Below are 26047 nucleotides of genomic sequence, written 5' to 3' on the forward strand. Positions count from 1 at the left end.
AACGAGAAGCTAGTCCGCAGTTACACACATTTGCATGATGTCTCTATGGCAGAACAGTTGGTGTGTAAAAAGAGCCTCCTCTGCTGTTGCCATGTTCATTGTTGACATGCAAAATCAGAATTAGTAGTCAAGGAAAATATTCTGGTGCTAGCAAGTGATGGTTTAACCCTACCCTGCCCCCTAGTGGATATAGCTTTTAATCCTCTGGATACACAAGGTAAACAGATGACTACATGAACAACCTTGCTCGTGTAGCAGCCGTGTGCACAACACAGCTCAAATCTCGAGACTCAAGCGGTCATCGCAATTTGAAATCTTAATTAGGAGGTGCCAATACTTTCCCCGCATTATTTAAGATAACACAGCTCTGTATATGAGAATAATTTGTGGAAGGAAAGGTGACTATTCTCCATTAACTGCTTGAGTTTTTAGAATAAACGTGGGTTGCATTTAGTTTATACAATCATTTTGACTCGTTCGCTCGAAGGGTGCCAATACTTCTATAACTGCCTGCATAAATACACATACAAAGGAAGCACTCAAATACCTCACCATATTCTCAAAAACAACCAGAGGCAAACCAAATGTCTGAAGTTTTATGTGTATGGTACCCAAGCAGCTCCGTTAGACTGACATTCCTATGGGATGATGAGTGTGAGTGAAGTGCAGGAGAAGAGAAACTACATCTCTGACTAAAGCCTGAGTCATACATCAGTCAGAGCGTCTCTGCCCTCTGTTGGTGCTTCTGCCTAATTGCTTGGCTATAACAAATGCTGACACATATAACCACATACTCACACAGGACTAAAACAGCCACACCTGCATTTCTTTGTGTTTTCTAAACGATCCTTTTCCTTTACGTGTAAACAACTCCATAATTACTCTGTAATTACTCTGCAAGTACATCTAATGGAGAAAGTGTTGGAATGCAGAAAGAGAGAGAGGGAGGAAGTGTGTGTGTATGTGTGTGTATGTGTGTGTCTGTGTGTACGTGCATGCTTGTGTTGCTGAGTACATGTTTTTGGTACTAGTAGATACTGAGATCAAAATGAGTAATGTAATAATCATCATCATCATCATCATCATCATCATCAGACCAGGCCACCTTCTTCCATTACTCCATAGTTCAGTTCTGATGCCTATGTTCCCATTGTAGGCACTTTTGGAGGTGGACAGGGGTCAGTATGGGCACTCTGACCGGTCTGCGCCAACACAGCCCCATATGCAGGAAGCTGCGATGCACTGTGTATTCGGACATCATAGCCACCATGGACTTTTTTAGCAATTTGTACTACAGTAGCTCTTCTGTAAGATCAGACCAGACGGGCTAGCCTTCACTCCTCACGTGCATCAAGGAGACCCTGTCGCTGGTTCACTAGCTCTCTTTTCCATGGACCACTTTTGGTAGGTACTAACCACTGCATACTGGGAACACCCCACATGATCTGGAGTTTTGGAGATGCTCTGACCCGGTCGTCTAGCCATCACGATTTGGCCCTTGTCAAAGTCGCTCCGATCCGTAGCTTGTCGTTTCTCCCACTTCCAACACAACAGCTTTGAGGACTGACTGTTCACTGCCCTATATATACACACACCACTCCTTGATAGGTGCTACTGTAATGAGATAATCAATGTTATTCACTTCACCTGTCCATGGTTTTAATGTTATGACTGATCGGTGTATTACTAAAAGGAAAAAAAAAATCAGTGTTTATCTCAGAGAGAGAGAGAGACAGAGAGAGAGAGAGAGAGAGAGAGAGAATGCTTGTCTCTTCCCCCTGACTGGTTAAACTTCGTTTTATATTTGGTTTGATTATGTTTATTTTGTTACAGTCTTGTCTTAGTGTGCCATAACCAGATGATTCTGAAACACAGTGTCCTTCCAAGTCTTCACCCTCTTACTGTAAGACACACTCAAACATTTACTATCTACCTTTATCACACCACAGTAAACAAAACTGAGCCATGTGCAATAAGTGTCATTAATTAAACACAGCCTCAATCGTGGCATTTGACTGAAAGGGTTGCGCTACATTTTCTGATGATATATTCAAACAATAGATGTAGATGGATAGGGAGTGTGCTGGAATAAAGGACCTGCCTTTTCCTTCCTGAACTGGAAGTGGAGTGGTTCACTACTAGGCTGTAGACTGGCGCTGGAGTGCTTACAGTACACACTCTTAAATATAAGTGCCATTAAAAGACTTCACTATGAACAAGTCTTATGATCACTAAGGCTTTCTATGCATAATGCAGACAATGAAATGAAAACTTCATGACACCTTTTTCTGCAAAAAGCTGCTGCTGCACAAGATTTTCACGAGTCTCTCGAGACCCAGACTATAATAATGTGTTCCTTATCATTTTGGGACAGTGGCTCAGTAAATATTGTTGCGGCCTACGTCAAGAATTTAACATACACTCACCGTCCACTTGAATAGGAACACCTATACACCTACTCATTTATGCAGTTATACAAATCAGCCAATCATGTGGCAGCATCACAATGAATAAAATCATGCAGATACATGTCAAGAGTATCAGATAATGTTCACATTAAACATCAGAAATAGGGGGGTGGGGGGGGGGTGGACGTGATCTCTGTGACTTTAACTGTGACATGGTTGTTGGTACCAGATGGGCTGGTTTGAGTATTTCAGAAACTGCTGCTCTCCTGGGATATTCATACACACACACACACACACACAATCACACACACACACACACACACACACACACACACACACACACACACACACACACACCTCTAGATTTACAGACTGATGTGGAAAACAAAAAACATCCTTTGCATGTAGGATCTGCCGATCAAGGGAGAGTGAGCAGATGTAGAGCACTTCAGAGCAAAAACAACATGCACGGTCAACTATCCATTACGTAAATGGAAAAAATATATAATGACTCCTTCTTGTCCATCCCCAATAACATACTTAAACTCCATATTCGCACTTAATTAACATTACAAAACAGGTCTCTAGTTAAACATGGCCTCAGGCTTAATCTAAATCAGGTATCCCTGACAACTGGGCTGTCACATGACCAACAGTCCCCATTAAAATGCTTGTTATGTTACTGAGAAACTGAAAAGCCCTCCATCTGGAAAACCCAAAGGTACGGTCTTACCACTGACTGTTATAAAACACTCCTTACAGAAAACTTCACCATATTAACAATTACACACTTTTTAAAAAATCTGTTTATGTGGAGCATCCACTATACAGAGTAAGTCTCTGAGTAAGTTGTTACTATAGAAATGATTATGTACACTGTATGGCCAAAAGTTTGTGGACACCTGGCTATCACACCCCTCAGTTCTTGAATATACCATTCCAAAACCATGGCCATTAATATGGAGTTAGCCCCCCTTTGCTGTTATAATACCCTCCACTATTCTGGGAAGGCTTTCCACTAGATTTTAGAGCATGGCTGTGGAGATTTGCCCATTCAGGCAAGAGAACGTTAGTGCGATTAGGCACCGATGTCTGGTGAGGAGGCCGGGAGTGCAATCGGTGTTCCACTTCATCCCAAAGGTTTTCATTGGGGTTGAGGTCAGGGCTCTGTGCAAGTTCTTCCACTCCAACCTTGGAAAACCATGTCTTCATGGAGCTTGCTTTGTGCATAGAGGAATTGTCATGCTGGAACACGTTTGGTCGTCTTAGTTCCAGTGAAGGGAAATTGCCACTGTACACAAGAACATTCTAGACAATTGTGTGCTTCCAACTTTGTGGCAGCAGTTTGGGAAAGACCCATTGTATGGATATGACAGTCACGTGTCCCCATACTTTTTGGCCATATAGTGTATTAGAACAAGGGCATTAGTAGAACTCTTACAGTCAGAACTGCTGTCCGAGAACTGCTGGCTCAATTAGACTAAAACATTCATTTTTCCACTTAAATCCGTGTAGAATAAACCAATTAAGGCTAATCAGACAGAAATTTATATTTGAATGAGCAAGGTGAGAATAAACATCATCCCTATGACTTTGGTTGGTTTGTAAATGGGAACTTAACAGGTTTCGGAGTTTCACAATCTGGAATCAGTGTATTTAAATCAGTCAAATTATGACCCGAGTCATGACATTTTAACAGCAGTGACAGAAACAACTCTTTACCTTTATTCCGACAAAACCAATACTTCTGACGACGTCTCATTTTTCTCAATCCACTGCCCATTATGTGTTTATTTCTAGCAGAATGTCTAGGTTGCTATAACGATGGAAGAAGTGGCAGACTTTGTTTGGATGCCTGTCTCTTTGTGTCAATATTCCAATATGTGAGTGGTGATCAAAGTTCTGCTCCTCCTGCAGTTCAAAGTAAAAGCCACTATCATAGTTATGGTGTCGGCCATCATCACCTACCAGAGGCAGTCCTGCACAGATGAGACATCTTGAGACTAGAGCCCAGGCAATCCACCATTGGCCATCAGCTGAACCATCGATGAAAAGACAGAGAAAACCACAACGCTGAGGGACAGAGAAAAGGACAACACAGGGGGAGAAAGTAGCTGAGAGGGCAGATCTGAAGCTTGTCTTCCTGTTGATGAATAGGGACCAAAAATATCCAGCATAGCGCCACTTCCTCAGCACTTTCCCGTCTCTAGCTCGTTTACCTTTAAAGTGACACGAAAAATTATTCCAAGTGATCCACAGGCTCACAATACAGAAGTGAGGAAGGGACAAGACAAGAACATGAAATCCAAGCAATCCTGTCAAAAACCTTTGTTAGAGTGACATTTCCTCTTTGTCCCAGGAAGTGATGCTGGATTTCTTCTGCTCCTGAACTGATTCTTCACTCACTCACCAAAAGGCTCACATTGTTCACACTCTCAAATGAGACCATCCTGTACATTGGGAAAATTGGTAATGTAACTCTGAGACATGTTTCTAGCTAAGCTATCCTGCATAGGAGTATCTTGGCCATAGTGTGGACTGTGCAGTAGTGACACAGATTACCACGGTGTTCAAGCTTCACGCATAACCTACAGAGAAAAGAAAAGCCAGGAAACCCCATCTGATTGCAGTGTTAGACAAACAGCTCCACACTGAGCCAGGTCTCCCCCCAGGAAGAGGCAGAGGAAGAACTGGTAAGTGACTCAGCTACACTGTTATAAGCTTTCTCTGGCATTACCTGCTCACTGAATTTAGATGTGCTAATAAATTTGTTGAATATTAACAGATGGATTATATATATATATATATATATATATATATATATATATATATATATATATATATATATATATATATATATATATATATATATTACACACACACACACACACAAAATTCCTTCCATAGGTTTTGTCCATATGTTACCACTCACAGGCTGAGGGCACTTTGGGCAGGAAGGGTGAGGGGTCAGACTTTCTTATAGATTAGAATCAGGAAGACAAATGAACTAGTGGGTGGGAGCTGGGAATGAGAAAACACCCAGGAGGATTGGACAGTACGATATGTATGGTGTAAATGAGCGTAAATGTGCGATGGCCTTTCTTCTCGTTCTGACAAGTTCTGAAAACTAAAGACTTTTCTGAACTAGAATATTGTTCATTCTCTTGTGCATGTATCTCAACCAGAAGCAAACTTATATCATTTTAAAGGTAGGATATCCCTAAACGTGAAAAAGGACAAATGGAGGGGCATCATGGACAATTTGACAGCTGGTATCTTAATACAAACGGTATTTATTAAGCTAATGTCCTACTCACTAGCACATGAAGCTATTGAAACAACTTGATCAAATCGTAATGTTCAATGTGAAAAGTAATCAAACCAAATTGTTACGTTCAATGTGTAAGGAAGACATTTTTAGCTCTGCATTTGATAAACTCCTTAACTAATGTAATCTTTGCAGGAATTGGCCTATGCTATATTAAAATGTAAATAAAAACACAGCTGGATTGTTTTGGTGAAATATATTTATGGTTTTCGAGGTCATCAATTGTTATGTTATAGGCAGAAAGCCCAACTTGAAGCAATTCAGAACCCCATTTTTTGGCTTTATTCCCCCCAGAATTCAGCCACGGTGACAATCCAACATACGGTCACACAAATATACACGAAATAGGCCATAACATTAAAACCACCTGCCTAATATTGTAGACGTCCCCCTTGTACCGTCAAAACAGCCATGAATCATAGAGGCCACAAGACCTCTGAAGGTGTATCTGGCATCAAGACTTTAGCAGCTGGTCCTGTGGGAAGTGGGCCCTCTATGGATCGGACTTATTTGTCCAGCACATGCCACAGATGCTCGATTGAGATCTGGGGAATTTGGAGGCCAAGTCAATACCTTGAACTCTGTGTCATGTTCCTCAAACCAATTCCGAACAATTTTTGCAGTGTGGCAGGGTGCATTATCCTGCTGAAAGAGGCCACTGCCATTAGGCAATACTGTTGCCATGAAGGGGTGTACTCGGTCTGCAACAATGCTTAGGTGGGTGGTACGTGTCTGAGTAACATCCACATGAATACCAGGACACAAAGTTTCCCAGCAGAACATGCCGCTGGTTTGCCTTCTTCTCATAGTGCATCCTGGTGCCATCTTCCCCCAGGTAAGCAACACACACACCCAGCTGTCCACATGATGTAAAAGAAAACATGATTTATCAGACCAGGCCACCTTCTTCCATTACTCCATGGTCCGTTTCTGATGCTCACATGCCCATTGTAGGCGCTTTCGGCAGTGGACGGGGGTCAGCATGGGCATTCTGACTAGTCTGCTGCTACGCAGCCCGATACACAGCAAGCTGTGATGCACTGTGTGTTCTGACACCTTTCTATCACAGTCAGCATTAACTTTTTAAGCAATTTGTATTGTGGGATTGGATGACACAGGCTAGCCTTCGCTTCCCACACACACACATCAATGAGCCTCGGGTGCCCAGGACCCTGTTTTAATGTTTTTAATGTTATGATTAAAGGTTTTAAATGTTTAAATGTTTTAATGTAATGGCCGATCAGTGTACATCATAAAACATAATACATTTATAACTATATGACCCTTTTCAGTTTTTCCCCTCTCAAGTTGCTTGACTTTTTTTTTCTCTTGTAATCACTCAATTACACATCATTGAATGTAACCACTATTAGCCACCTCGAGGGGGTGGCGACTCAACGGTTAAGGCTCCGGGGTAATGATCAGAAGGATGGGGGTTCGAGCCCTAGCATCGCCAAGCTGCCATTATTGTGCCCTTGAGCGAAGCCCTTAACCCTATCTGCTCCAGGGGCGCTGCATCATCTCTGACCCCAGCTTCCTAATGAGTTGGGATATGCAAAGAAAATAATTCTTATGGTCACACATCGGTTCCTATTTCATCCACCAGTTGTCTTTCAACACCTTCTGCTTCATTTAGCATAATTCTCTACTCCCTTCACTCCCCTTTCTCATTATGTCATCTCCAGGCCCCCATCCAGGACTCAATATCCAAACGTTTTCCTTGCAGGAGTTTCCTCAAAGGAATACACTGGGAGTCAGAATATTTGCATCCTGCTCAGAAAGGATGTGCATCATCGCAGAGTGGCCTTGCCATGGGCTTTTCCCAAATAAAAAAAAAATTCCAACTGAAAGCAAAATGACTAAACATAACCTTATAAGGTGGCCTGTAAGAAATGTCCAACTTAGTACACGGTTGTATTATCTGAATATTGAATACAAGTAATAAACAAAGGATGTTAAACACTGCAGTTAGGTAAGATTTTTAACAGTGCCATTGTACATTAATGGATTTTATCTACTGGTCATAAAGTTTACTGTACTAGCTAGCGCTGGATGTTAGACCTGGCTACTAAAAGTGTGGTGGCATGTAACTATCAAACAGCTTGATCAAACTGTAACATTCACTGTGTGAAGAAATCACAAGGAGTTAACAAAGTTTTAGACATCTTTAGGCAGACTGGCTGTTTTTACTGGTGCAGTTGTTAAACTGGCTTCTTACTCAATATGATCTTTGCAGATAGCCTAGGCATTATTGTAAAGTAAACAAAAAAACATTACACATCATTTTGGTAAAATTTTATATTATATATATATATATTCATGGTTTTATAAAGTCAAGGCATCAAAGTATGTCATAGACAGGAACCCCCAATGTTGGTCAAAACCCTATTTTTCATCATATTTGGCTGTTTGCCAGAATTCAGCCACAACAACATTAAACGGGTTGACATGCAAGCATCTACAACAACATGACAAGTAATAATCTTATTCGATTACATGTGCCATGATGTTTGTTACATTTTCTTATGTTCATTTGCCCAATTCAAGCTTCCACATTTAGTGAAATGGCACATGAGAACAGACAGAGAATGAGCACGACAGCTGCTGAACTCAGGAAGTAAACATATGTTTGGTTGGAACTCAAAGCACTTCATGCAGAACGGACAGTGATCTGAAAAAGCAAAACAATGACGAGACTTGCAGCGCCATCTTCTGGAGTTACGCATCATTAAAAGAGTCAAATCAAAACCCTTTCCAACAAATGTAGCTGCTGTGGGTGAACTGCTTGGGCCTTACACCATCTCTGAGGACATATTTACCACAAGCCATGGCATGTGGCCACATGCCAGTACTACCTCCCTCACTCACATCGGAGAGAAAATACTTTCACTTAGCAACATATTTAGCAAATTGCTCATGACCATACATAGTCATTTAGATCTAGATTGCTTCAATGTCAATTATGAGATCCTGAACAAGAGATAACTTTCAGAAGAACAATAATAAACACTGCTGTAGTTAGACTGGATTAGTGCATTCCTTTACTTTTTCCCACAATAAAATATAACCGTTATACTGTATAACACCACTGCCAGTTTCACCACTGCTCTCTTACCTTGAGTATTTTGGCCTCCACATGGATTATGATCTTACAAATCTAGATTTTATTTTTTCCAAATCCACTCCTATAGTAAAGTCCACATTGAAGACTAGAGTCCATTACAAACAGCAAGCGTGTCCCCAGAGAACAAGTGTCAGTGCCTTGGGCAGTAAAGCCAAGGCGATAACACCAAGTCCTAATTCATACTAGCCAACAATCCCAGAAATGCTTGCTGCTTCTTGAGTTGAGTAGCACAATTGACTCCATTGTCTGAGGCTTAGGAGAAGAATCCTGTTCAACACTGCATGACTATTCTTTAAACTCAATTGCTTTTTTGTTGTGAATGTCATGACCACAAACGCAAAACATCCCAGGTTAGGCATTCACTCGCATGTGTCGCACGTTTTATTAGGATGAAATTGCTGTACTTTTTTATTTATTTATTTTTCAAATCAGTCTGAGCTGCTTTAATTTCAACAATAAAGTTTTAAACTTCAGTGATTAGCAATGTGTTACAGCCAATACACACTCCACACTGAAATATTAATGACAAAACGGCAACAGCAACAGAAAATGACCAAACATGTGCATGCTAAAGAGTCACACTATTCAGAAATACACTTCTTGAACCTTCATGACTAGGGACTTGTTCTATTTACATATGAGAGACATATGTTTTATGATCAAATATTTATCCTAAACACTACATGGTGGCCCTAAAGCTAAAACAAAGCTCTGACTGAAACCAGCAAGCGCACAGATTTAGAAAGTACTAATTCCTCATCCCATTCTTCATTATGAAACAGAACAGTGATGCACACGACTCACTTGCACAAATATTAATACATGTATCTTCAGTAACCACTTTATCCTAGTCAGGGATCCGGACCCTATACCTGGAACGCTGGGCATGAGGCAGGACAACATCTTGAATGGGACACCAGTCCATTGCACGGAAACAGGACCCACCTAGAAACAATTTAGAGTACCAAACCGACAACCAGCTTTGGATGGTTGGAGGAACCCTGAGAACCTGGAGGAAGCCCACATGGACACAGTGAGAACGTGAAAAACTCCACGCGGATAGTAACCCACGTTACTGCGACCCTGTAACGCTATTCGCTGCACCACTGTACCAGAAACTAGCGTGAACGCTAATCAAAATGCACAGAAATTCATATTCATTCCTTTCAACTTTAAGATTAGGCTTAAAATCTTTTATACTTGATTCCAGGATGATAAGAAGTGGAAATTAGTACAACAATACTCAAACACTATTCTCCACCACCAACATACACTAATATACAGTAATTAAAAATAATTTCCTGCAAAGTCAAGATTCAAACTAAGGTGCAACAATCATGAACACAAGTTAAGTTGCTGACATGGCATGAGGTCCACATCCATATCCTCAACAGTCAAGAAATTACCCTACATTGCTGATATAATAATCATCAACATGCCTAGCTGCAGGCAAAGTGCTCTAGGAGTGAGCTAGAGTTCATCCTGTATTGCCACTGATATATTATAAATAAATATTATCCTACAAGCACTTACTTGTCCCTCAATTCCTACATACAAGTGCAGGTTTTGGAACTAAACTTTCAGTTTTCAGTCAGTGCCAGCAATGTACAGGTTTGAGTGACACATAATCTTGGTCAATTCAAGAAGTACAAGAAGGAGCGGAATAAAGCAAACAAAGTTGCGACGTGTAAAGTTTGTTATCATACCATGTGACAGCCTTTGCAAAAGTGATTGCATAGGTTGCCGTATATTTATACGTGAATTTTTGCAGCCATGGACCATGTTACGTAACTGTTAGAAAAGAAAATGACTGATTGATGTATAAATAAAGATTTATTCTTGAACATAATCCAACTATATTTGGCACGTTATGTAAACGTGTGCAGTAATATTTTGCCTATTTATTGTAGACAGAGAGCTTTTTTTTTTTAAACTTTTCACTTACAGAACACATTTTAGGCTAATTAAACGTATGCCTTATTCATAAGCGTGCTTGCTTTTGAGTTGGCTGTTGATTTCAATTTTAATTCAACCTGCTCATTTCAAGTCAATAGCAAAAGGTTAAAGTAATAAACATAACTCTCATAACTGTTGGTTGTACCACAATTTCCACCACAGTGTACAACAATCATAGATTGTCCTGGCTCTGCTTTCAGGAACCCCACTTTGAGAACCATGTCTGTAATAAATCAGTGTTAAAAACAATAAATAATAATTTAAAAAAAAAAAGGTCTGTTGTTTACGATCAGGGTCTTCGTGGATTTCAGGTGTTCCAGATGTTTCAGTATGTTTTTTTTTTTTTTTTTTTTGATAAATCACATCATCCAACACATTTAAAACAACAGTGTGTTGTTTAAAACAATGCATCCACAAAGTCACACCAAGGGGTTCATCAGTGCATCTTCGATTACAAAACGCAAAGCATAGCAGTGCAACTGCAATCTGATATATTTGCAGGAGTGTGCAGAACCCATGAGTAACTCATAACCAGTATGGACTTGCCTGCAAAGCTGAACTAAAAAAGAGAAAGAAACAAATTCCACTGTATGCAACTGGAGCCAAAAGAAAATCCCAAAGGGTATTCCATGCTTGCAAAATCAAACACATGACCACAGGTGTGTCCAGGTTTAATGTCAGGTCATATCACATATCTGACCTGTGTCTATTTTTACACTGTAAATACTCAAAAGGTGATCACTGACTGTAATCCTCCAATCCAGTTCAGCAGGGTGTTAAATAATCCCAGTGTTCCACCAGGACTTTATAAATCCAACTGGACTCACCTGTCTCTTCATCAGGATGTTCATCTGACCCTCCACTCCTTGGTTTCCTCCTGAAGGCGGTTCTCCTGAAGTCTCCCATGTCTTCCTTAGACCGATCCAACATTGAAAAACTTGATCCTCGCTACAAGAGTTCGGATCTCGAAAGTAACAGACATAAATTCTTACTTCCTGTGTCTTCTTCCTAGTTCATTTCCCCACCACCGCGCAGTGATTGCTACATTTGCCCTAAATCGAGTCCAAACTCCACGCCGCAGTTTGACGCCTTCAAACAGTTCATCTGGTTACCGCGGAGATCACCTTAACCGCTACAAAGCCCCGCCCACCGGACTGTCCCTAACGCAACGATTGGTCGCGATGTTTTCTCTCGCTCGGAGTGGCCAATAGAAAACGGTTTCCTCGTGACCGCTTCACAAAAGCACGAGCATATCAAAGTCATGTTATCTGATGGAAATGCCTCGTATAGTTTACTTCAAGTTTTTGTCTGAGAAAGGCTTTTAATGGCAAAAAAAAAGGCAGAAAAACAGACTTGTACAGAAATATGTCATTCAAATTCACTTGCTTCATCCTGAAATAATGAGGCAAAGTAGTCTGGGTGTACTCAGTGTGAGGATATTATTAAACTGCATGATTGGTTAACGGAATTTTAACTGGTTTTGTTGTTGGTGTTCAGTTGGAGGTAGAACTACAAATACAAATAAACTGCAAAAAACAAACAAACGCGTTTTATATATTTATTTTTTTCCTTTTTCTTACCCCGAAGTAACACTGAAGAGTTTGACTGTCTCAAGAAAGGCCAAACGACAAAAAAAAAAAAAAAATCCCAAATGTGCTGCTAAAGAGTCCCCGCAGACTGTAACCTGAAAGGCAGCATTGTTCAGCTTAGCACAGAAAAAAACAACAGCAGCAGCCTATTTCAAGGCTTATGACATGAAAATTATCTCCTTTACAGAGAAGACATACATATTATGTCCTTTCTACTCCAGCTTTTAATGAAACTCACACATCCAGCTTTTTCTGAACAGCTAGCAGTTAGCAAAACACCTGGTGTCTTGACCTGGTCAAGCTGGATCATTTATCATCTTTACCAGCTACCATCATGTGCTACATCATAGACAGTTATTTTTAAAAGAAAATAACACAACAGCAAGGCAATTAGAAAAGTTGAAACATTTATTGATCAATTTAATCAGGAAATAAGTAAGCCAGAAAATACCCTGCCCGTTGGTGAAGATGGTGACTATGAATTTTAGGCATCCACACTTTATCTATCGCCTGTACACAAACATACAGTATGGTGTGGGATGTAATATAACACACACACACACACACACACACCCACACACACACACACACACACTTTCTTTTTTAATAAATATGTCCCTTAAAAGTCATGTTGTATTTGCCTGTAATAGTGAGTCATAAAATCTCAGGTGCAACATCAATGTTTATCACAGAATTAGGTTTTGTAGTCCCTGCTGAAAAAAACAATGGTTTTAATGGTTATACTGATTATATTGTTTTAATGGAAACTGTAATGGTCTCTACTGGTAAGTTATTGCCTTCTATTGGTGGCATGTTATGTCTAGTGGATACAATTAGGGACCTATAATGGTAATGGTTTTAATGGTTAGCTGATGATTTGTAATGGTATTTGTAGTGGAAACCATTAGAATTTCTGTGATGGTTTCTATTGTTTTTAAAGCAGGGGTGTTTAGACCTATAGCATAATTGCTTATTTAAGTTCTTGAGTTGAATAATTACTATTTGCAAATTATGGGTTCTCTGGTTTCCTTCCATCTACCAAAAACATGCCAGTATGCAGTTTGGCTACTCTAAAATGCCCACTAGTTGAATATGTGCATATTGTCCAGTGATAAACTGGTGTTCCATCTATGGTGTATTCCTGCCTCGTTCCCAGTGTTCCCAGGATTGACTCAGGATTCACCACAACCAGGTTAAAACGGTTACTGAAGATGATGAACTTTTAACAATATTATTCCAGAGGTGACATATTGCAGTCCTTATTCAATCATTGTACTCCTTAAAATTCAGTCTTCAATCTTATACTTTTCAACAAAATGCAGTCTGCTGTGTGTCTCAAGGAGGGCCACACCTCATTTTTTTATTAGCCTTTGACAACATGCAGAACTGAATCTTGAGTTCAGAGTTTATTTCATGAACAAATACATAAATCATGACTATCACAACTGAATACATAGACACAAAAAGCAGTGTATCATTATGTCCTGCTGTAACAACTACACAGCAAAATCCCCAGTGTTGATTTGGGCGTTTATTAACACTAGGGATTTTACTGTGTATGCTTTCACCGGTAACAAGGAGGGTGATTGTCCAGTTCAGTGTATATCACTTCATTTCCTTTTTAGACCATTGTTCACATCAAGCAACCACAAAATTTCAAACTGAACACAATCATCTCATATAGAACAATCAAAAGCCCTTCCATGTAAACTAAAAGATATGGTACCAAAAGTACCAGGAAGACTGAAAAAGGCGTCACAATAAGTTCATTCATCAGATTACCTCTTTTGTTAGTGTCATTAGAGAAACTCAACTTTGTTCCACTTTCTCAAAAGATACTTACATACTGAATGAGTAGAGATTTAATTTAGTAGTTTAACAATTTCTTTACAATTTTATTAGCATCTTAAATCAGAAAAGTATCTGAAATTGTCCTGCTGGTATGTTTGACGATATAATACGACCAAATAATTATTGAGATTATTAATGTGTTTGTGCTTAAGTCACAGGTGGGAGAAAGGGAGAAGAGTGAGCGAGGAGAGACATTACATCCATAATCACCTTATTAGTGAAAATATGATGCAAAAGATTTCAATTGTTGTATATTTTGGGGTGTTACAATGTTGAAAGTTTCAGCACAGCAGGATCAGACCAAACTCACTATCTGCTCTTTAACTTTTACAGTATCACTCACATTCAAACAATCTTACCTACCTTGCTCACATCAACTGTAAAAAAAATAACAAAAAAAGAAAAAAAGAGATAAATCAAGTATAAAATATAATCTTTATAATAATGCATTGCAAAAAAAATGAATATAAATTAATAGAATACATCCTATGCATAGCATCATAATATTATGACTGTAATAGAAACACTTCCAGTGTAGCAGAAGGTTTCACACAGGTTAAAACCAAATGTTTCTCAACCACATGTTGGAAAATTACATTTACAGACAGTTGTTACTTAGATTCAACTTGTTCTGGTCTATTCAATACCTCAAGCAAATCTTATTGCCAAATAACACTTTCTTGGTTTGTTAAAAACAAACAAACAAAAAAAAACCCCAAACAATTTGGAAGCCAAGGACTTTTCCTATCCACTCATTTATCCCATGGCCATTAATCACAAATTTTAGAAATTTTAATTATTGCTAAACATCAATTTATTTTACCAAACCACTTAGAAGCTTTTAAACATGTTTTTATGTTTTGGATAAAAACCAATATTTTGCTTACTCAGTTGCTGATATTCTAAAAATCCACAGCACCTTTCAGTTTCACATGAAAATGAATTCCAGTCACATAAGATTGCAAATAAATAGAACTTAATAAACATAAATAAATAGATAAATAAATGACTAAAAAGTCCATTCCAGGCATTAATATTCACTCTCTCTCTTTCCAAAGTAAGATGTGTTAATTTGTATCCAATGACAGCAAAGTAGTGCACCATAGTCTTGGCTCACCAACGTGGGTTAAAACAGGGTGAGTCCATTTGAGGTCACGCAGAAAGAGGAGCACCTGAACGGATGTTTAAAAAGCATGTCCCCTGGTTAGTTCCTCTGGAAGTAGGCAGGGCCACAGGAAATTGTGGGATGGGAGGGGCCAGTGGAATAGGCTAAGGACCCGGTATATTGGAGCGATGTGACAGACATGTAAAAGGGTCACAGGGAAGTCTGGAGGTGGCTTCTTGTAGCTCATCTTCTCGAAGTGTTATCACAATATTAGTACTACAACCATGAAAAAAGGAAGAAAAAAGAAAAGAAAATGATGATTTTTTTTTTGTAAATTATAGAATGGTACATCCTTAAAATTACCTACGTATTATATACAGTTAAAAAAAAAATGCTGCAGAAAAAATGTAAAATATCTAAGACCTACAATGTACACAGGTATATAATTACACTGACAAACTGGTATAAAACAAATGACACCAAGACAAAGGCAAGCAGCTTTGAGAATTAGTCATTTTAATATGTTGCACTAAACGAAGGGTGTTTTGTATGTGCATGATGATAAAGCCGTGCTATCACTCTGAACCTGTTGTATATTAACTAAGGGCTCTATAGTGCTCAGAGAGATAGTCAGGTTATAACGTTTTGTAATCCGGTCAACCCGAGCCCATGCCAAAGCAAATATAAACTCAAGGGCTCTGAACGTACGTACCCGAAGCACTGAAGGAAATGTGTACTGTATGAGCTTACTCAATTATGACTTTGTCGAATAGTGTGCTAAAAATATTCTTGAGCTCATGTGGTACAAAGCATCTAGAACGTCTGCTCTGCTCGGTAACTAAACAGAGGGAAGAACTTCCTCTGTAGGGCAGGTTACCTGCGAGCTGTGAATACTCTCCCACTCCTCACTTGTCGGGAGCGTGGCGATACTGATGCAGCAGACTGCTGACAATCTACAAGAGACTGATAAATTAGACAGATATACAGGAGTGACAGTCAGGGTTAGTGACACACACATGCACACTAGGACACACTAACACACAGCAGGAGTGACGTATATGAGTGAAAAATAGAACAACATAGGAAAAAGTGACAGTGGCGTTAACAGAAGACCTAAATCACTCTCTCGCTCTCTCTCTCACACACACACATACACACACACATGACTGTACTCTCTTGACTCTCATGTGTAGATTATAGTTCAGCTTTGATTAGTTCAACTCAATGATTAGTGAATAACTGATAAAAATATTGTAATGTTTGATCAATGGACAAAAGTTTACGGATGAAGAAAAAAGCAGAAGGAGTTTGCAGAATTTAAGATGTGGTGATTATTAAAAAATCAAGAGTTTTGATGGTAGTACAGAAAGACAGTCGTACAAAGAATATACATACAACAAAGAAACATGACGAGCTTGTGCCAAGGATTCTATTACAGCCCCTACTGTCATGATTAGCTGTTTAATGCAATAGAAAGATAGATAGATAGACAGACAGCCAGATAGATAGATGCATTTCATAACTACTACTACTAATAAAGACAAGAATAAGAACAGTAATAATAATAATAATAATAATAATAATAACAATAATAATAATAATAATGAAGATAACTTAAATAATAACTGTAAATTATAGCATGGTGTAAGATATAACAAACACACACATATATATATATCCTGTAGCACTAATTCATTTGGGAGGCAGGATTCAACTATATTAGTACTTTTATTAACTGTATAAAAGAACTGGTTCCTAGCACAGCAAGCAGCTAATCCTAGTGCAGGTCTGAACAGGTTTGTCTAAAAGCAGCTTTTTCTTCTTCTTCTTCTTCTTCTTCTTCTTCTTTTTTTTTTAACAGAATGAGTCAGATATGTTTTCAGAAGGTTTGAGGCACAATGTTGTTTAATGGTAATGGTCTCCTTTCTGTTTGCTGTTAAATAGACCATAAAGTTGCCTCACAGAAGAACAGCAGGCTGGTTTCCACCTTAAATACACAACCCCATGATTCAGGCACCTTACGGCAAAATGGGCGATACTGCGGCACTATGACATAACCCAAGCTATACACAATCTGCAAACTTATAGAATAATATAATAACAAATATTCATTTCAGGTGAACAAGGGAATAAACAAACACTGTCCTTTTCATGTGTGTTACATCAAGCGGGAAATCAAAAATGTATATGGACCCATACGTGTCCACAAACAGCAGGAATTTCAAACATCTCAGACAAATCACCCTATCGGATGATCTGTCTGAGTACAGGGTCGATCTTAATCATGCTGATCTAATGTAGAATCCCTGAGAGGCATCACTGACCAGAACTCTCATCAAATGTGGTTTGGCCCATAGCCCTTGTGCATTATGATAAATGATGTATCCTATACAACAGACTATACTCCACAGTCTGTTGGGACACAGCTAATGGATAGTACAGAGCAGATGTGAGGGCATGTCCTGAGTCTGCATAATACACACACTGCATTTCCATATGCTACATCCGTAAATAGCACAGATGAGTCTGACTGCATTGTTAATTATAGGCAGTGGCCATTTAATGCAAAAATATTTAGATCTATGCTTTAGTTGAAGTAGCAGTTAGACATTATGCTAAGTAGGTAATTAAAATCAAGAGTGGATGGACAACTGAAGGTGGACGAGCAGCTTGTTCAGGAGTGTATACCAACATTAAAAGAGACTGCCCTTATGGTAAATGACCACTAGATGGAGCCTTTGCTATTGCTTATGTGGGTGATTCCATGAATGTCCCATTGATATTACATTTATACATATGTATATGAAAGGTAAAAAAATATTTTAAACATGGGTCAAGCGTCAAATAAATAAATTAAAACCTATAAATATTAATAAAACCTTTCTAGAGCACTTAGAAAACAGCCTGTCCCAGCCCACTATAACTGCACTTTACCTTGAAATAATGAAATAATATGATTCTAATAAATAATAATGATTCTAATATATCTAAAAATGTTATGAATCAACCTGGAATTGGACATGTGTCTATATTGTCTCAACGCATTGTGAAGAGGATGGTTCGAGTGGTAAAAAAATCTCCAAGAATCACAGAAGTTAGTTGCATCTTGGGGTCAGAATGTCTTCAAAACTACAATCCAAAGTCACCTACATTACCACAAGGTGTTTGGAAGGGTTTCAAGAAAAAAGTCTCTTCTCTCATCCAAAAACAAACTCAAGTGTCTTCAGTTTGACAGACATTACTGGAACTTCAAATGGGATCGGGTTCTATGGTCACATGAAACCAAAATAGAGCTTTTTGGCAATAAACACCAGAGGTGGTTTTGGAGCACACAGAGAGGTAGCATCATGCCCATGGTTAAAGTACATCATGCCCATGGTTAAATATGGTGGTGGGTCTTTAATGTTTTGTCTGTTTTTCTGCCAGAGGACCTGGACATTTTATTAGGATACATGGCATCATGGACTTTCAAATATCAACAGATATTAAATGAAAACCTGACTGCCTCTGGCAGAGAGCTGAAAATGGGCCGTGGTTGGATCTTCCAGCAGGACAATGTTCCAAAACATACATCAAAATAAACACTTGAAATCTGAAGGATCTGGAGAGATTCTGTATGGAGGAATGGCCTCAGATCCCTTGCCATGTATTCTCCAAAATCATCAGGCATTATAGGAGAAGACTCATAGCTGTTATCTTGGCAAAGGGAGATAGCACAAAGTACTGACTAAAAGGATGCCAATAATTGTTGCACACCTATATTTAACAAACAAACTATATATATATATATATATATATATATATATATATATATATATATATATATATATATATATATATATATACACACACACACACACACACACACCTTCTAATCAGTAAAGTGAAGTTTATCTGAGCAGAAATCTAGACTGTTCTCTACTGTGGTACCTACAGGTAAGTTTGAGAACTGTGATTGAGTTCTATATTGCAATGATGTCCATATTGTTTTGAAATAAGTAGGCTAATGGTATAGTATGGCTAGTCCAGTGTAGTAAGCATAGTTTTTCAACTTACTTTCGGAGGAATGGTTTTGATTTTGGGCATCTTTACTCCACGGCCACGATATGACTGTTCATGATCACACTCCAGGTCTTCCAAACGCTGTGTGAGAGCCAGCTTCTGCTGGATGGCCATGCGGAGCAGAGAGTTAAGAGTCTTTTTCTCATCTTCTGCTGCTGCCAGCTGCCTCTGCATCTCATCCAGCTGAGTAACATACTCATCGCACCTGCAGAGAGAGAGAAATAGGGAGAAAATAGTTAAAAATAGTTCAAAATGGTCAATGCACCTATTAGAATGAATGGCCGAGGACTCCAAAATGAATGTACCTGGTGGCAAACATCGCCCTCAGAGAGGAAAAGGTGGCTGCATCCTCTTTCAGAGCCTTTAGCTCATTCCTCAGCTTCATCATTGTCTCTGTCACAATAGTCTTTTCATTTTCATACTTGCTCTTCAGGTTAGCCAAGGCTACTTCTGCAGTCTGGAAAAAAATGTCACACAAGACTATAAAGATTTTTGTTTTCGCAATGAAAAGAGATGTACTGTAACCTGGAGAGCATCTAGGAAACATTCTATATTTTATATGTAACAAGTTGGTAAAAAAAAAACGGAAAACGATATCTTCTTCTAGACCAAGGGTTGGGAACCTATGGCTCGCGAACCATATATGGCTCTTTCAGTAATTGCCAATGGCTTGAAGGAGGAATAAATGAATAAAAGCAATTACTTATCATGAAAGCTAGGGTGTTGATTCAATTAATACTTTACATATTTTAAAATATTACATAATTTATAATTGATGCCCATTTGTCATGTAGACATCAACCAATCGTGATGTGGCACAACAAGCTCAAATTTCACTGGACAGTGTGGATCAGAGTGGTAATTTCCCCTTTCTAATTCATAAATCGGTTGAAAACTACACAGCCAGTCCGTTTTCAGATTTTAACAAAAGTGAAATAGCTAAAAGAAAAAAAACCCAAATATCGTTCTTTCCACTCCAAACAGACAGACGAATATACATATTTGGAAGTCACATTAATGGTAAGTAGTGTTCAATTTACTCTTACTTACATACTGCATCTTGTATTGATTTACCATTTGATAAAACAATCATAGTTGGTTAAATGAAGTCCAAGTGCCACCTATAGGCCTATTAGGTGAAGTGCAGGCTGTTTGGTCAAGAACATGCAAAATGTGAAATGGCCTTAATTACATTACCACTTTTTATAACTATGCAATAATAGTAAAGATAATAACTAAAACTATAAGAAGAAGCATATAAAAATGTAAAAAAAAAAAAAAAAAAATTAACTTTCCTCTTTAAAGAAAAAATAAATCTGTTTTTTGCCTTTCATGGCTCTGCCATCTGAAAAGAGACCTTTGTCGTAGGCTCAGCTGTCACTTCAGCCTTCTTATTTTTCTCTTACCAATAGGAGGCACCAAATGTTTTAAAAAATTTCATAGCCTAGCTATGTTTAGGACTGAAATGTATTCACCTGGAACGCTTTTTAAACTGTTTTTTGCCCTTAGTCATTACTAATAATTATGCTGTACATAAATAGCTTGTTGTGTTTGATGACAGGAGATTTGTCTAGAAATTGCTCAATTTTGACTTGTGGCATTGTAAGTGAAAATGTAAGATTAGTCCTTTGAATCTCAATACTAACTGGTTAAGTTTTGTGTTAAACCTACACTGATAAAACACCAGTACTTTCACTGGCTAGCTAGCATTATTAAAAGCTAGCATTTTTTCTCTATCTATCTAGCTATAACTAGCCAAGATTTTTGGCAAGCTAGCTGGATAAATAAATTCTGATGTAGAAAGTTCTACCTTAAGAATATGTTAAAAGGCTGTAACACATACAAAATCATTTAATGCAAGTAATGTGCGTTGAATTACTTTAAGAATTCTAAAGAGTGGACAATTTTGTTATGAATTAAGTTGTAAAGAAAGCATTGACCCCTAACCACACATCTCATACAAACAACATTTCATACAAATTCTTTAAAATGTGCAATTATGAGACCAATCTGACCATTTAATAGCTATGAAACTGATTAAATTTACAACGGAATATTTGGTATCATATATCAGAGTAGACTAATAACTGAATTTTTGATAAATGGAATGATTATAAATGCGTTGATATACAACTTATACATCCTACTGACAACTTTGTCAAGATGCCCACTGGGGCCTTCTTTTTACAGGAAAAATACCAATTTACATTATAAAAAAAGGACTCTTCATACCTGTTTGTTGGCTTTAAGTACAAGCCTTAAAGTGGCTATCTGTTCCCTCTTCGTGCTCAAGAGGGACTTCATCTTCAGGATCTCCTCCATGCAAGTCTCCTTGTCCTTGTCAAAGATGGGTGCCAGCTCCCGAGCAGCAGCCCTCTGTCTGGACAGTTGCAGTGAGCGATCCACAGCTCTCTGTAGGTGCTTGATCTGGTCCCGAATAATGGCATTCAGGTTGTAAATATTCAAAGGCTCTTTGCGAAGATCTCCGCTTGCATCTGGTAAGGGTGAAGCAGCTGGTGAGGCACTGTGGACCGGGGAGCCAAATGGGGTTCTGTTGGGACTCACTGTCTCTGCTTTACCACCTTCACCCAATGCTTCCTTCAAGGGTGAGTCATGAGGGCTCCGAGAAGGATCTGACGAGTTGGCAGCAGCAAGTCGACGGGCAAGGCGTGGCGACAGCAATGCACGTGGGTCATCAGTGCCTTTAAGACTGCCGCTACGTGTAACACGACTCTGGCGGTAGTAGTCCAGCATGACACGATTGGGTGTTTCGTTGTTGCACAAGCAGACATGATGGTAAAGCTGGGCAAGTTCTTCGCTGAAGGTAACTAGCTCATCCTGAGCAGCATTCAGCATAGCTTGACTCTCACTGGACATGGATGATGTGCATCGGAGCTCGGCCTCTAGGCTGGTGATTCGCTCACGGCTCTCACGACACTCCCTCTCCAATGATGTCACATGATCATAAAGTGCTTGCACTTTCCCCTCACTTTCGCTGCGCTCTTCTGATTGGCTCTCCACAGACTGATTGTACTTTTCCTTCAAGGCTTTCAACTCTGCTTTCAGGTCGATGACCTCTGTAACAGCCACCTTGTACTTACATTCCAGGATCTCAATGCCATTAATGTCGACGTCATACTCACGGCAGCCATTCAAAGGAGTATCCCCTTTCTCGGTCTCCTCAGCATCCAGCTGCTTGTCACTGCACAGACGTTTCATAGCATTGACACGTGCTGTAAGGCAATTCACACGCTTGTGTTGCTCTGTTAGAGCTCCTTGCGTGTGTTGTAGCTGGGTCTGAGACTCCTGCAGGTTAGTCAGTAGGGTGGCATTTTCACGCTCCACCTAGTGGAAGGGAGGATACACATGAAATTAGTAGAAGAACCTCTGCATAGTGGAAATTCTTGAGTAATATGATATATACTGTATATACAATATACAGTATATCCTCTATTTGTTGAGGTATTTCCCTTTCACTGTTTTAGTAACCAGGGCCACACCATCCTATTGAAGACAATAACATACTACATTCTTTCCTACTAGTCTTACACTGCATTTCATATATGAGATGAAAACCTACAGCTTGTCATGTTAAGGATTAACCAGAGGCTAAAGTCTCTCCCATGGTGGAAAACTTACTGACCGTTACAAAGCACTGATGCTGAAGGCTCCTTCCATAAATGTTAAATACACCTACCTACTTCCAGAAAGTGTCACTATATCAATGACAGTTTTTCTTTTTTTTAAAGGGAGGACTCTATTGCGAAAGATCAGTTTCCTAGTTGAGTGTCAAATGTGTTAATGGTTGCTAAAAAGCAATAAAGTATTAATATATTCAAGTAATATTGTGGCTTTGATTGAAAACACTGTTCAAAATTAGTGTACATCATTCCATTACAAAGTATTTTACCGTTACAAAAAAAATTATTTTAAAATGAGTAAAAATAAATAAATTAATTAAAAAACAGTCAAGCATTTATGCAATAAGAATGTGACTGACTATATGTATGTAATGCCAGGTTACTCTTATCTTTGTTGTGCATTTAATAATGAATACTACATAAATTAAATGATTTCAAAGTAGGCAATGTACAGTGCCCTCCTATATTGGCACCCTTGGTAAATATGAGCAAAGAAGGCTGTGAAAAATTGTCTTTATTGTTTAACCTTTTGATCTTTTGTTAAAAAAAAAACAACACCACCACAACAAAAATACTCTGCTCTCATGGATATCAAACAATTGCAAACACAACACAGGTTTATGAAAAAATATGTTAAATATATGTCTACCACAATTATTGGCACCCCTATCAATTCATATGTGAATAATATATTTAAAGTATATTCCAATTGATATTTTACACTTTTATAGTACACCTATCTGACTAAGAACAGGATTTTTTTTCATAAACCGGTGTTGTGTTTGCAATTGTATGATATCCATCAAAGTCGAGTAGTTTTCAGAATTTTTTTTAACAACAGATCAAAAGGTTAAACAATAAAGACAATTTTTCACGGCCTTCTTTGTTAATATTCACCAAGGGTGCCAATATTAGTGGAGGGCACTGTAGTTATACTGACAGTACAATGGGATCCTATTATACATAGTATATGTCAGGCTTGTCACAGCTGCAGTACTAATATGTAGCTCTGTGTGCAAAAGGTTTGTGTTATCACTGGTAGAGTTTCTATTCCTGTCCCCTACTGTTTCCCAATGAACATGCCAATGACACAAGCGCACGCGCGCACACACAGTCTGTGTAAGATGACCTCATGGCTTGTACATATAAGCACTGACAGATGGATCTGACGATATTACACTGTAATATAGGTCTTCTATATCCTGATGACACTAAATAAACCTGCTGTCATTATACAAATACCTCACTTATTTTCTATTTTTTCTCCATACCAACAAAACATTAAAAACCTCACACAAAAAACACAATCCAAGTCATAGGATTATATAATAGAAATGAAAACTTGCCCTGGAAACGAGTAAGATATCTTAATCTAAATCTGGAGAATCATCACTAATGGTTCTGTTATGAGTCAAGTATAGTCACAGCCACACTTCCCATAAATCATAATCCTACTAAATCCACTCCACATGAGTCATGATACTGTATCTGGATTCAAGACAATCGACCTTCAAATCAAATCCCACTGAAGTATAACCACACTGCTTGGAAATCGAAGCTACTGTAACCATGTCATCAGTCTTGGCGAAAGTCTTACTTTACTTCTTGTCTTATCTTCTTTCCTAATAAGGCATTTTCCATAGGCTATGCTGTCTAGAATCATATCGGAAGTTTACTGAGTTACTGATAGGCCAGGTAATGCTTCAGATGATGCTGTGTGTTCATATGAAAGGTTCCTGTTAGAAACAGGCCTTCTTTTCAAAATAAAAAGCTCAGGCTGTAGTCAATAACTGCTCATTAACATAGATGGTCTACAAAGACCCAGTTCTCACTCTAAATACTCTATTGATTAAACGTGGGTAATTTGGATCGATTGTGAATAGTCAGGGTAGCTAGGTTAAGACTTTAAATGAGGTGTTGAATGCATGAGCTTATGGCTGCACAACAATATAATCATAACTAAATGAAACTGTATTTTACTTTATACTGAGCATTATAAATCCATAATCCTTTAAATGTAGAAATCTTTGAATCAAGCCAAGACATTAATTGAATGTCTGTTATAAATGTTAAATAAACTCCCTTTTCCCCACACACCTTCCAAATTTAAGATTAAGTACAATAAAATAGCACACATTTAACCTATATAGGACATATTTCCAAATAGGAAAAAAAGAACTTATCCCACATTAATGTGAATAGTCACATTTGTCTTAATAGTGTGTTAGTACATACACTCGCCAAACACTTTATTTGGAACACCCGTACACCTACTCATTCGTGCAATTATCCAATCAGCCAATCGTGTGGCAGCAGTGAACTGAATAAAATCATGCAGATACAGGCCAGTAGCTTTGGGAAATGTTCACATCATCCATCAGAAAGAGGAAAAACATGATCTCAGTGTATTTCTGTAACTGTAAGCTAAGGCTGCAGTGGGCACAGGCTCACCAAAACTGGAGAGTTCTAATGAATCTCAAATTTCTGCTGATGCACACAAATAGTAGGGTCAGAATTTGGCAGCAACAGAATGAATCCATGGACACAACCTGCCTTGGGTCAACAGCCCAGGCTGGTGGAGGTGGTGTAATGTGTGGGAAATGTTTCCCTGGCACATTTTGGGCCTGTTACTACCAAATAATTATTGCGTGAATGCCACAGACTATTAGAGTATTGTTGCTGTCCATGTGCATCCTTTCATCTCCACAATTTACCGTCTTCGAACGACTACTTCCAGCATGATGATAATACACCATGCAACATAGCAAAAGTCGTCTCAAACTGGTTTCATGAACATGACAGTGTTCTTCAGTGGCCGTCCCAGTCACCGGACTGAATCCTGTAGAACACCTTTGGGATGTGGTAGAACAGGAGATTCGCAGCATGAAACTGCACCTGAAAAATCTGCAGGAATTGCATGATGCAATCATGTCAACAAGGACCAGAATCTCAAAGGAAGGTTTCCAACATCTTGTGGAATCCA

The 26047-nt window shown here is 38.7% G+C and overlaps 2 protein-coding genes across 4 annotated transcripts in view; both read right to left on the reverse strand.

The window, feature by feature from the left end:
* fgd4a (FYVE, RhoGEF and PH domain containing 4a) overlaps positions 1 to 11774 on the reverse strand; it is a 64766-nt gene extending 52992 nt beyond the window's left edge. The window contains exon 1 of one of the 3 annotated variants that reach the window (XM_053622805.1): positions 11644 to 11774. In XM_053622805.1, coding sequence (XP_053478780.1) covers positions 11644 to 11746 — 103 coding nt within the window. In that variant the 5' untranslated portion in view covers positions 11747 to 11774. Of the gene's footprint in view, positions 1 to 4130; positions 5114 to 11643 lie in introns of those variants that run through there. The other 2 variants (XM_053622808.1, XM_053622807.1) reach the window with 2 other exon arrangements.
* A 518-nt stretch (positions 11775 to 12292) lies between these two features.
* bicd1a (bicaudal D homolog 1a) overlaps positions 12293 to 26047 on the reverse strand; it is a 39195-nt gene continuing 25440 nt past the window's right edge. The window contains exons 5-9 of the mRNA XM_053622804.1: positions 21656 to 22768; positions 19729 to 19880; positions 19418 to 19628; positions 16239 to 16314; positions 12293 to 15637 (exon numbers count right to left, since the gene is read on the reverse strand). Of these exons, the coding sequence (XP_053478779.1) occupies positions 16267 to 16314; positions 19418 to 19628; positions 19729 to 19880; positions 21656 to 22768 (1524 nt within the window). The 3' untranslated portion in view covers positions 12293 to 15637; positions 16239 to 16266. The remainder of the gene's footprint in view (positions 15638 to 16238; positions 16315 to 19417; positions 19629 to 19728; positions 19881 to 21655; positions 22769 to 26047) is intronic.

The sequence above is a fragment of the Ictalurus furcatus genome, chromosome 4, assembly GCF_023375685.1.
Source record: "Ictalurus furcatus strain D&B chromosome 4, Billie_1.0, whole genome shotgun sequence".
NCBI classification, from domain to species: Eukaryota; Metazoa; Chordata; class Actinopteri; order Siluriformes; family Ictaluridae; genus Ictalurus; species Ictalurus furcatus.